Consider the following 12,242-nt stretch of genomic DNA (forward strand, 5'->3'; position numbering starts at 1 on the left):
ACAAAGGGGGGCAGCCGTTTGTCGGTTCTGGCGCACTGCTCGCTCACTGCTCAGACTCCAGTGACCTGAGCTGCTTATCATCTCAGCCGAAGCTTGTCCTGCCATAAAGACTTGATTACAGCTAACCGGGAATGCTACGTTCAGCTAGCCAACTTTTGTGTGAGCCCGTCTGTCAGCGGAACAGCCCAACACTTGTAAAGCTCCCCTTTGTTTAAAAATAATGGAATTTTACGAGCTGGAATATAAATGTGAGACACTAATACACACTAAGGTTTGATAAGCGACAACCAGCTCCAACTGGAAGGCGGCTCATTACTGGAGCTGAGCGACCCGGGTACCAGTGTTATGGCTGGTGGTGCTTTACTGGCGACAATCACGAGGCTGAGACTATTTCCAAGAGCAACAATATCCTCATTAAGCTTTTCCCCGAATTTCCTGCTTGCCTTAGCCCTGTAAAGTCAGCTAGTAATTTAAATACACTGTTGCTGCTAACAAATCTGTGGAAATGAGAGCAGAAAGCACCGGCGGCGAGCCAACTCCGTAGCCCATGTGTACTGTTCCCAGCCAGCAAATACACGGAGCCTTCCTAGCTGGTGTGTGTGTGGGAATATGTGGGGATTTAAAAGCGTTGCAGGCTACCTGTTAATCGCAGCTTCACGGGGCCATTCCGCCGAACTCCTTGGTTAGACATCTCCTCTCGACCCCAGCCGTCACTGCGCGTCCCAAAAAAATGTCTATTTAAATGTAAAAAATGACAAGGTTTATCAACCTCTCCGCCAGTTTTAGACAATAATGGAGTCAAAGCATTGTGGCCCGGATGTGGACTGAACTGCCATAGCGATCGCTCACAAATGAGAAAAATTAAGGAAAAGGAAAAAGAAAAGCGCGAGTGGAGGGCTGCTGCAAATTGCATTTACTGGAAATGAGGCCGCCGTTACTGGAGCGTGTGAACGACCTGGTGGTGGAGCCGAGGCGCTGCTTATCTTCACATCTTCATTGAGAACCTCTGCCTCGGACTGTGAGAGTCCTCCTCTGCTCGTCGAGAGTTGAACTGCGGAGCCCTCCGGGGTAGATCCCCCTTCAGGAGGCTGCTGCTGGGAGCTGACCAGTGACGACAACACGCTTTGTGGGAGTGAAGCATTTCTCCAACATGTGGCATATAACTATGAATCATATACACAGCCCCCCCCCCCCCCCCTTTCAACAGCGTGTGTAAGGGTTGGTGATGAGTAGGACCGCCTTTGATGGCACAGGCAAGCCCAGCTCCCTGTGTTTATATCCCTTTATTAATTTAACATGGGCGTAGCTACAGTCTGTAGGGCCATAGGCACCCATATACCACCCTGCCCTGATCTTATGTTTATTACTTAATTCCCTTTTCTCTATTTAATTGAGCTCTTGCCTTTTTTGTAATTTTTCTACTTCCCACTTGATACAGATTAGAGGTGAGCTGAACAATCCAAACATCGATATATTAGTTACGAAAGCTGGTATGAGGTTGATCCTACTTTATTTTATTTACTTTATTTATTTAATTTATTTAAAAATATATCTAAAACATGCACTATGAAAAATGTCTTTTTGTGTTGACTGTCATGTCTGTTTTATTTATAGCCTATAAACAACAGAAGTTGCCCAAATTGCACATTTACATTCCAGGTGTCAAAATATATGAAAAGCTGACAGTTTTTTTTTGTTTTGTTTTTTTGCTGTCAACTAATCATAGTGGAAAGTAAAACATCACAGTGATTTTGCGGTCATTAAAGTGTGTTCAGCATTTGCAAATTGATGATTCATTTCATAAATTATGAGGCACTATTTATCCCTACATAAGCTGCCTTTATAGGTTAAAAGTATCAGTATCAGTTTTGGTATCGGTAATACTGGCTCTGTGTTTACTTGGTATTGAATCAATACCAAAATTTGCAATATCACACAGCACTAACACAGATACCTTGGCTCTTTTTCTATTTATTAGTGTTTTCTTAAGTTGCACTGCATTTGACCTCTCGGGGCCACCGTATATGGGTATCTAATTAATGATCTGTATTAATAAGCAGTAATAGCAGAAATTAAACAACAATCCTAAATAAGTAACAAAAACATCATTAAAAAAATTAAAGGAAATATGTCACTCTGTCTTTTTTGATTAAAGTGAAAATTTCAAGATTGTGTGGGCCCCCTGGGGTTTGCTGGTTTTTCAGTTGGAAGCCATACGCGTGAATTTGGGAATGGCTGTGATAAATAATAAGTTGTATTCTTCACTGCAAGTAAGAAACTGAGAATTAATCCCCAGTAAATATTTCTACAGTGAATAACCATCATTTGAAAAGTTGTTCGCCGTTTGTGTTCAACAATAATAATAATAATCATCATCATCATCATCATAACAACAACAATAATAATAATGTTTTAAGTAGATCAGAATCCCTCAATCAAACAAACATCAATACATATTTATAACATTTTTTTTTTTACATGAAATAAACTTAAAAACAACCATATGACTGCACCTTGAACTCATTATTCTGGATAGAGGAAAAAGTTTTTAAATGAGTCTCACCAAACATCCTGACAGTAAAAAGAAGTGCGTGACAGAGGGACCACAGTTATACTACTGCAAACACACAAATAAAAGCCGTAGTTAAAGCTTCTCCAAGCTGCTGACCCTTTGCTGTTAGCTTGCTCCATGCTACTTTCGCTCTCCAGCTAGCAACCAATGTGCTGCTGCTGATATTTGGGGCAGTAAACGCAACGAATGAACTCGACTGAATAGATCAGCTGTACATGGATCTCCTGCGGAACTCTTGTGGATTGCTATGCCAATAAACTAGACTCAGTTTTGCCTGATCCTTATTTTATCTCTTTATAAGCTAATGTGGCCCCCTGGGAAAATTAATAGCCAAGCCATGCTTTAGACCAACAAATAATGTATTTTCTGGTTTCCTATCCTTCTGCAATCATCGTGATCTCATCTTTGGATATTTGATTTTCTTTTTTGAGCCAAAGCCGTTCCTTATTAAACCCTCCCTGTACATTACATAGAGTGAAATCCCCAGGCAGGTGCTGTGAATTTTATTTAAAATGTACAATTCTACTATGTTAATGTAAACAATATAATTACACCAGGAGCCATGGAACATAATCACATCAAATGATTCTAGACAATTTTGGGCTACACTTGATTAGGAGTCAATCCAGTTAGATTTAGGATTGAATTAACACGCCAAATTAAGTTTGGGTATCAATCCAAGCCTATAGGAACCACAAGTAAGTCTGCAGGCTTATTTGTGGTTAATAGGGTATTTAAAAGCAGAATGGAAGCAGAGCCTACAGCTTTCAGGCCTGTTTTCTGTGGAACTAGCTCCTAATCTGGAGTTGGGAAAAAGACATTCTCTTTACTTTTAAGATTAGACTTAAAACTTTCCAGCATATAATTAGGTCTAGATCAGGTGACCCCGAATTCTCCCTTAGTCAGCCTGCAATTGGGCCTAGGCTTTTTGTGGGTTCCCATGATGCACTGAGTTTTTTCTTCAATCATGTCTTTATGTTTATACTAGTTATTATGAAACTCTGGCTCCACAGTGTGGCTTTTGTCCTGTCTCCTTCCCCTCACTCCCAACAGGTCACAGCAGATTGCTGCCCGTCCTTGAGCCTGGTTCTGCCGGCGGTTTCTTCCTGTTAAAAGGGAATTTTTCCTTATCAATGTTGCCAAGTGTTTGCCCATTTGATTTTTGGGATTTTAATATTAAGTCCCTTTATATTAACTAGTAACTACAATTGGAGCTTTTAAATCAAATGCTATATGTAACTGGGGACAGTTGTGATCACTCATCTTATGGCCAGCAAACTCTTACATAAGCTGCCAGAAATGAACAATGAGGCAGAAACAAACTCGCTGTATACAAGTCAGAGTATTTTGTCTCTAACTAGCAGCCTGAGTGATGTGGCTGAAACTGACAGTATTGAAGATCATTTAAATGAGCTTTGAGCCTGAACACCTCTGGGTCATCATATAGCTGCAATAGCACGAAAGGCAATCATAATAAAATATAAATGTGCAGTCTGCCTGGTACTACAGTAAGAAATTAGCTCCTAGCATCCATCTAACTACATGGTAACCAGACTTTAATACATATTAGGAGTGTAGAAACAGGCTAGAAAAAATATGGTTGGCATAAGCAATGGTCAAGGTACTCTTTGTTTTATCACACTAACAGATTTAAGAAATGTGAATAAGCAGAGTAACTGCGTACTAATGCCTCTGTCACCGTAAACAAGGAGGGATGCCTCTTTACTACAGTGTCTCACCTCTGTCAGTAGTGACAAAAGGTTTTATCTACTCATGTTAAATTATTTATTAACTATTTTATTTGTTTAAATTCTATGAAAATGAACACACAAAATGTAGAGTTGGATTGGAGCAGTCGTTTATATGAGGTACAAGTGTGTGTGTGTTATTATAAATGATGGCTTGATCTTTAATTATCTGCTCCAAATCTCTTGCAGGTCTTTCTTAGGGAAAAAGGAGTTTTGCAAAGCCGGCACATCTTTCATGCTGGAGTTTGATTTCCTCCCTGCGACTGTGACTCTAAAAGGAAGTGAAGAGCTCAGCAGGGGTTTTGTTGGACAGATTACACATAGTGTCGTGTCCAAGCGTAATGCACACAAACACACTGATCACCTCTTTAGTGCAAATGCTTGAGCACAACATGTGGGCCACTAAAGCTCCTAACCTATGAACTCTCATCCTGTAAGCTGTGAGATAAATACATTACTTTCTAACAGATCAGCCATTATATGGAAACCTTTTTGCAATTTTCCAGTTTTTATTAGCATTTATTCTGAATTTATAATGACTTGGATACTTCCAGTGCTTACCTTGGTATAAATGAGGCCTAATTGTAGTCCAATAAACACACTAATCAACTAATGATGAAAATATACAGTAGTTATACTCTTCAGAGTATATAGAGTAAATAAACAGCATTAACACTTTTCACAGTATGCAGTGTGCCATAGGTCAGAGTGGTTTTACACTGTGAAATGTCTTATAACACCCCACACAAATGTTGGCTCTACTATTCAGTCATATACATCACATACCACATGCCCATCAGTGTCCACTAGGTGTCAGGGAAAAGCAAGATAAAAAAACACTGTGGGGTCTGTGGGGACACATGCTCATTGGGTTTACTCATAGAGAGTTTCAGGCAGTTGAATTGCAGCACCTAAAGGTTACCAAAAAAAACCCCAAACATTTTAGTTGAGTAAACTGTGTCGGCCAATCAGAGAACTGTTAGGCATAGCTAAGCCCCGCATAAATCCTTTGCAGCGATTTTAACTAAAAGCTATTTTTCATATATTTGTAAAAACTGAATGTAATGCAAACAAAGTTTTTTTTTTCCATGTCAGCACTGTTGGAGACTGCTAACAAAAACATTAGCCAGGTACTTTGCAAGATTCAAATATCACATATGTCCTTAGAAAGTCTGGACTTGTAACATTCATCAAGCTGAGAGATGTAAGACATGTAAGAAAAGAGGTGTAATCACTGCTGTGCAGTCCAAGCATCAACCTGCAGAATGCCTGACTTACTTCCTCCCAGGTGGCCCTTTATACTTACTTATTTAGGATTTAACGGGTCCTGACGTGGACCACCTGCCCAAACACAGTGACACCCCCCGACTACATGAGCAGCCAGAGAAACATGACAAATAAGCCAAGGTGTTGCCAGACTTCCAAGATCAAAATACAATTAAGAATCCAAGGAACACATTGGAGCCAGATCCACTCCATCAGCTCCCAAAGGATCCACTGCCAACATCCTAGTGCTAGACTTCACAGCCCAAGGTGTTGTGTCCACACCCCAGTGGGGCTTGTACACAGCATTATGCAGGCAGTTTTAATGTTGTGGCTAATGTGAGCATCTCTGGCTGTTGTTGTCTCATTGTGCCTCCGTACTCTCACATAACTTGTTAAATCTTACTTCCCTAATGAGGTTTGTATAGCTGGATGCTGTGGAAATGCGGTGTGTACAGAATGGTAACTGTAGTTCAGATGCATGTTTAGATATCCTGCTACTGAGCTCCAGGAGACGTTTGAAGTGCTTTGCTTTGAAAAAAAAACAAACAGTTTTTTACCTGTCACGTTAATGAGCTGGTCAATAGCACAGTTACTGACCGCTGAAGGTTTGCAGTGATATCTGTGGTTGTGTAGTTTTGCACTGAAAGAATGCTGTTATTTATTGTACTACATGGATTGGTGCTTGTCTTGGTACTTATCCTGTTATCAGTATTTGTAAATAAAGTGCACATTGAAGATGCAGATAACCAACTCACCTGTTGGTAATCATCTCAGCTGCCTGCTGTTTAAGCTGGTTGTTGAACTGGAACTAGTTAGTGTTACCGGCTCATAATCTGAGGTATTGTATGCATTGGCTTGTGTCATCTCCTCACCTCTTCTGTTTCTCTGAGCGGGAATCCTGAGTGGGTCTCTGAGAGTGGGTTTCTCCTTGTGTGGAGATGATTCTGTGGACTTGTAAATACTGGGGCCCTGGACACGCTAACTAACATTTCTTCTGCTGTCCCTACTGCACCGTAAATAAACACACCGTCACTGAATCTTTCTGGGTTCTGCATCTTGAGTCCAGTCTGTACTGTAGACTATGACAGAATGATCAGGCTCACATGGACTCAGATGCTGAGTCGCTCTCTGGATCTACAGGGAGAGAAGCTGAGCACACATCCAAACATGCTCTGTCAAATGCCATCGTGCAAAAGATTGCTGAACTCTAGGATATGTTTGTTTCTTCTGCGTCTCACCCATCTCACACTATTAATCCTCCACTTGTCATTACCCAGGCACAGCCTTTGCCACTGTCACCTCCCAAACCTCTGGAGAGACCTGTTCCAACCCCTGAAGTATTTTTTCAGATTTCTTAAGGCAATTTTTCTTGGTTTTTAGACAACAGAGCTGAACCTATTCGTCAGACGGCACAAAAATAGCCTTACTGGTTGAGTTACTGCGGGGATGCGCATTGAGGTGGGCGCAGGCAGTTTTAAAAATTAACGCTAATCTGTTTTAAAAACAATAATATCCACCACCCTGTTACATCTGCTTCAGTAGAGGTTTAGGTTAGGCAGAAAAAAAAATTGGCGACTACAGACGGCCTTGCTAGGGATGAAATATCACATAGAAGTCAGTAGTCCTTCTCCAGTTTCACCAACCAGCCACCATTGCCTGGTCTACCAGTCCCAGATAATATGTCTGACATATTTCAACTATGGACTGGAAACCAGTCTAAAAGAGAAGCTATGTTTCAGATGGATGGGGAAGACTGGTGACCACCTGCACCACTGACTGTTGATGACATTTTCCCATCAATCCAACCTCCGAGGTGGACCCAGAAAATCAACTAACCATCAAAATTCGCAGACTAGGTGAGATGCAACCAATCATCTTTAAACTCTGACTGTGGAGAACCAAAATGTGGCCTAAATGAATCTGTTGATTAATAGACCACCTCCCACTATGGACACACATCAGCTGGCCTTGCAGAGCATAGCAGATTTAATAGATGGGCCCTTTACCCTGAGTGGTTACACCACAAGTTTGCCTTGCACATCAGAGCTTTGGTAGGAAAGTTAGACCAACTGGGTGTTCATGCATCACACAGTGTGGCTCATTTGGATAGCTTTTTCTCCAAAGACCAGAAAAGTCATGGAAATGCTAAATGGGATACCTAGGCACTAATCTGCTAGCTACTTCTATAGCTAATACGCTAATACATGTTCTAATATGATCCATGAGCTAACAGGAAAAGGAAACTGATTTGAAAATGAGGTCTGCATTCACCATTTTAAAGGTCAGAAATAAATCTTTGATTTTTGAACACATTTCTTTTTATTAAATTGAATTTAAAAAAAGATTTAGAAAGTCTGTTTAATTTAGAAGTCAGAAGCAGAAGAGAATGGATGAGTTTTTAAAATGTTTTCAATGTTTGAGTTAGTTCTTTGCATCATCATTTAAAGAATTATTGGATTAATTATGAAATATTTAGTGTTACTTTACTTAAATGATACATTTAGTAATGTTTTACTAAATAAAATTAAATGAATTTTAATTTTAGGTGTTTTACTGCATATTGTGTTGCACAATTGGAGCACCAAATTCTTTATTCTAATGTGTGTCCCACTTCTGGTGCTCCATACAAAGCCAATTCAAATAACCACCAGTTAAGTTATACTGTAAGCACATCATGCTTCTACTTAAAGATCAAATCCACTGAGTTTGTTCTTTGTGTGAAAACTATGACCTGCAGGGGTCCAGAAATTTGGAATGAACTTTAAAAATCTGTTTTAGGAAATTATACTTTATGTATTATGTAAGCTCTACATAGTTTTTCCAGGGCTCCTGTTTATAACTAATGCATTGTGACTTTAGAAGTTTATTAACACAAACTCTTAAAAAGCATTTAAACTCACTAACAGCCGTTACTATGAATACACTATATACATTCAGACTACAGCACTCCGTTTAGATACAATTAACTAAAACCACACACACACAATTTGACAACTTTATTTACAGACTTGTTTCATCAGCCATGTTAAAAAAGTATGTACAACGCATACAAGCAAAATAGTAAAACGTCACACAGACATGAACAAAGGACGCACAATAGAAATGGTACAGTAGGGAGAGGAGAGATATTAGAAGTCCATCTAGAAATTGAAAGTGCTCTGGCTTTCGCTGATCTGGAACGCATAGCCGTCATTGGTTGCTTCTGGGATGACACTCTGCACAACTTCCTCCTTTAAAAAAATAAATAAATATAAAATAATTATTCTTATTAAAGTTAAAGGCACAGAAATGCTCATTTTGTAAACCACTCTCCAGGACTATAACCCACCTCATCAGAGAAGTATTTCTCAATCAAGTTCAGGGAGGCTTTGTAGACCATCTCATTCTCATGTGACTGCAGTGCCTCAATCTTGTCCAGTCCACCGCATTCCTCGATCATTAGACTCAGCTTGTCGGACTCACCGATTTTATCCCCAGCCTAAGATCAAAACACACCAGTGTTGTCATTTATCATCAGAACAAAAAACCTGATCATCGAATCTTGCAAAAATATAAATATCAACTCACCATGAAAATGTTGGTAATGGCATCCAAGATGACAAGAATCGTTTTGCTGTCCTTGGAGGAGAGGAGATTCAGAAGTGGCTCAATCACATTGGCTTGAACCAGGTAGACCACCTGCTGAACAGTGCCCCCACTGGTGAAGTTTGTAACTGCCCATACAGCCTCTTTCTGAGTCTTGTAGTCTCCCTGCAGACATAAAATTTAAGGCACATAGATCATTTAATTAAAAAAATTAAAGGTGTAAAATATGTAATTTTACATATACACACACAAAAACATACCCGTGCGAGCAGCTCAACCATGTATGGAACGAGGCCTGCGTTGATGACCTCTTGGATTTGAGAGTCCTTTCCTGCTGTGATGTTAGACAGAGTCCAGGCAGCTTCCTTCTGAACGTTGGCCTTTTTGTGGCGAAGCAGTGGGGGGAACATAGCCAGGGCTCCAGCATCCAGCACCGCCTGTGTCTGCTCATCTGTCCCAGTCACAATGTTGCCAATGGTGCGGAGTGCAGGAGTCTGAGGAAAGGCGAGAGGAAATGCAGTGAGAACAAGTCGCTGCACATCAGGGGGACTGGGTGAGAAGTTACGACATAAAAGAAACTCAAGCAAGACTTTATACGTACAACCACAGGCAAGACTTCAAAGCCAAGCAGCTTCACCAGGCGAGGGATCAAACCGGTTTGGATCACCACCTCAATGCGGTCGTTGGGGCCATCTGTCAGATAGGAAACAGCCCAACACGCGTCAGCCAGCACCTCCGGGTCATCGTGGTGTAGCAGACGGACAAGAGCGGGTAAAATCTGCTGGATGGCTGTCATAGGAGGGGAGGGGTTCTTATTGCGGCACAGGTTCGACAGTGTCCACGTCACATTTCTCAGGTAGCCAGCCTGCAAACATTTCAAATATGAGAGAGAGGAGCACAAGGTCAGTTATATTTCAGTTGGGAAACCACCTATTGGCCAAGGAGGAGAATAAACGATTGAGTCAGATCATGTCAAACTTTTGAAACTTTTTCCAGATATAAACATGAAGATAAACAGAATCCACACTCACACTAAATGCACTGAGGTCAGGGACAGCCAGCAGACTGAGCAGAGGGGCCACAGCTCCATGCTTGATGACCTTGTCTCTAAGAGCTGATCCATCACCTAAAGAGGAGGGAAAGATATATTTATAAAAAAAAAAAAAAAAAAAAAATATGAACAAACCTGACTTTATCACCACTAAAATTGAAAAAACAAATATGAATATTTTCATATTAATTACCTGCAATATTTCCAAGGGCCCAGATCGCCTGCTCGCTGATGTGCTGGTGGGGGGATGTGACCAGGCTAATAAAGGCAGGAATGGCCCCGCCTGATACGACAGCGGCCGTCTGCTCGGACGTCCCGGAGGCAATGTTAGTCAGAGCCCAGGATGCTTCGAACTGGATTGGAGGACAGTCCACATATCCCAGGAAGGAGACAAACTTGGGGATGAGACCAGCGCTGATCAGCTGGTCAATGGGAGGATGTTTGTCACGAGACAGCAACTTCCTGTATTCAAAACGGTACATAAGAGTTACTGTGCCAGTAGTTATGTAGCCTTTATTTATGGGAAAAAAAAAAGGATAATTTCTTTAATGCACAGTCATTACCGTGCAGCCTGTGTAGCCTGGAGCTGGGACTCAGAATTCCCACTGTTCACTCCTGCGACAATCTCCTCGACCGTCCACTGCCTGAGCCCCTGCACAGGACAAAAGAAAGCAGTTTATTGGACATGCAAATTTAAAACTTGATTTTGTGTTGCTATATTTTGACAGGTCAGTGGGTTAACAATGAATATCACACCGAACGAACTCCAACCCATACAAAAACCTAACAGAGATGGGCAGATCAATCCCAATGGTATTGATACCAACAGCAGTATTGGTATTGACTGATTGACTAGCACGATAAGATTGATACTGAGTTTAAAGGATAGTATGTAACCCACTCAATTTCTAGTTTTTTGTGGACATTGAAACAAACTGATTAGTATTGATATTGGCAATAGAGGCTCCTAGTATCAGATCAAAATTGGCAGTACTGCACAGCACTAGCACCAAGCTGTTGGGACTAGATCCGTTTTTTTCTGTTTACTCAATGCCAGATTGAAGCAAAACAGCAAATGATGCTTTCAAGTGCTCACCTGACAGTTCTGGCTTCTTTCTTGTAAAGGAGAAGTTGCCTCCTCAGGCATCGCAGATACATTCCTCCTCTTGAATATCTGGTCATCTTTCTTGGCCTTGCGCAGCTCTACGTTCACCTCCACCCTCCTGCGTCGAAGCTCCTGCATTTATGTCACATACAAATAAATAAAATAATCAAGTTTCACAAGCTTGCCGTTCAGCGGGCAGTTGTGAATAGTGCAGATGAAACTCACATTGACATCTTTGCCTTTGTTCTTGAACTGGTTCAGACGGGGTGAGTTCTCAGCCATTTTTAAGTAACAGGAAATGTCAACAGCGAAAAATAAAAATAGTGTCTAGTCGTGTTTATTCCTGAAAGACATTTAAAAGAAGTCCTTAAGCACACGGAAGCGCCTCGTGATCGCGCATTAAGACATATGGCGGTACTGCTTGTTTGACTTAAGCTATCGGGCAAGCGTTTTACGTAGAAAATACAGTTGATGCAATAACCGCACGCAGAAAGACAACTTCTTTTTCAAAACTTAATCGTAAAAAACTTTTAAAAGTCTCAGTAAGGAGTTAACACATGCTTACCTGTTGCTCGAACAGAAGTTATGGCATACCGAAAACGCCGCACAGACCTTTAAATTCCTGCTTTAAAGCCTTCTGATTGGGCTGTTCAAGCTGAAGCATTCTGCCGCCTCTGCTTATTGGGCCGTTTAAAAAAATCACGGTGAACACAGGAAATGTCGTCACTTAAATATCGCGAGAGCTCGGTAGTGGGTGCTACTACGTCAGATCTGACTGCGGGTCGGTTCTGTGCCAACTTTGTACATTTCGAGTTGAATATTGGAACGGTAGCACTGCTCCCAGATCTGTGCATATTTGTTCAAGTATCACGCTGCTCTTGCAGGGAAACAACCCCCACAAAATAACTACCTTCC

General features: G+C 41.1%; 2 protein-coding genes across 3 annotated transcripts in view; both read right to left on the reverse strand.

The window, feature by feature from the left end:
* smurf2 (SMAD specific E3 ubiquitin protein ligase 2) overlaps positions 1 to 1,229 on the reverse strand; it is a 52,127-nt gene extending 50,898 nt beyond the window's left edge. The window contains exons 1-2 of one of the 2 annotated variants that reach the window (XM_085156376.1): positions 918 to 1,229; positions 640 to 734 (exon numbers count right to left, since the gene is read on the reverse strand). In XM_085156376.1, coding sequence (XP_085012502.1) covers positions 640 to 691 — 52 coding nt within the window. In that variant the 5' untranslated portion in view covers positions 692 to 734; positions 918 to 1,229. Of the gene's footprint in view, positions 1 to 639 lie in introns of both variants that reach the window. The other variant, XM_085156375.1, reaches the window with a different exon arrangement.
* A 7,338-nt stretch (positions 1,230 to 8,567) lies between these two features.
* kpna2 (karyopherin alpha 2 (RAG cohort 1, importin alpha 1)) lies at positions 8,568 to 12,022 on the reverse strand. Its single transcript, XM_085156379.1, has 11 exons — positions 11,893 to 12,022; positions 11,553 to 11,670; positions 11,319 to 11,459; positions 10,786 to 10,874; positions 10,416 to 10,684; positions 10,203 to 10,297; positions 9,773 to 10,036; positions 9,432 to 9,665; positions 9,154 to 9,336; positions 8,915 to 9,064; positions 8,568 to 8,816 (listed from the first exon to the last, which is right to left on the reverse strand). The coding sequence occupies exons 2-11, from the start codon at positions 11,607 to 11,609 to the stop codon at positions 8,727 to 8,729; spliced, it is 1,572 nt and encodes a 523-aa protein (XP_085012505.1). The 5' UTR covers positions 11,610 to 11,670; positions 11,893 to 12,022; the 3' UTR covers positions 8,568 to 8,726.
* Between the last annotated feature and the right edge of the window lie 220 nt (positions 12,023 to 12,242).

Source organism: Neolamprologus multifasciatus, chromosome 4, assembly GCF_963576455.1.
Source record: "Neolamprologus multifasciatus chromosome 4, fNeoMul1.2, whole genome shotgun sequence".
NCBI classification, from domain to species: Eukaryota; Metazoa; Chordata; class Actinopteri; order Cichliformes; family Cichlidae; genus Neolamprologus; species Neolamprologus multifasciatus.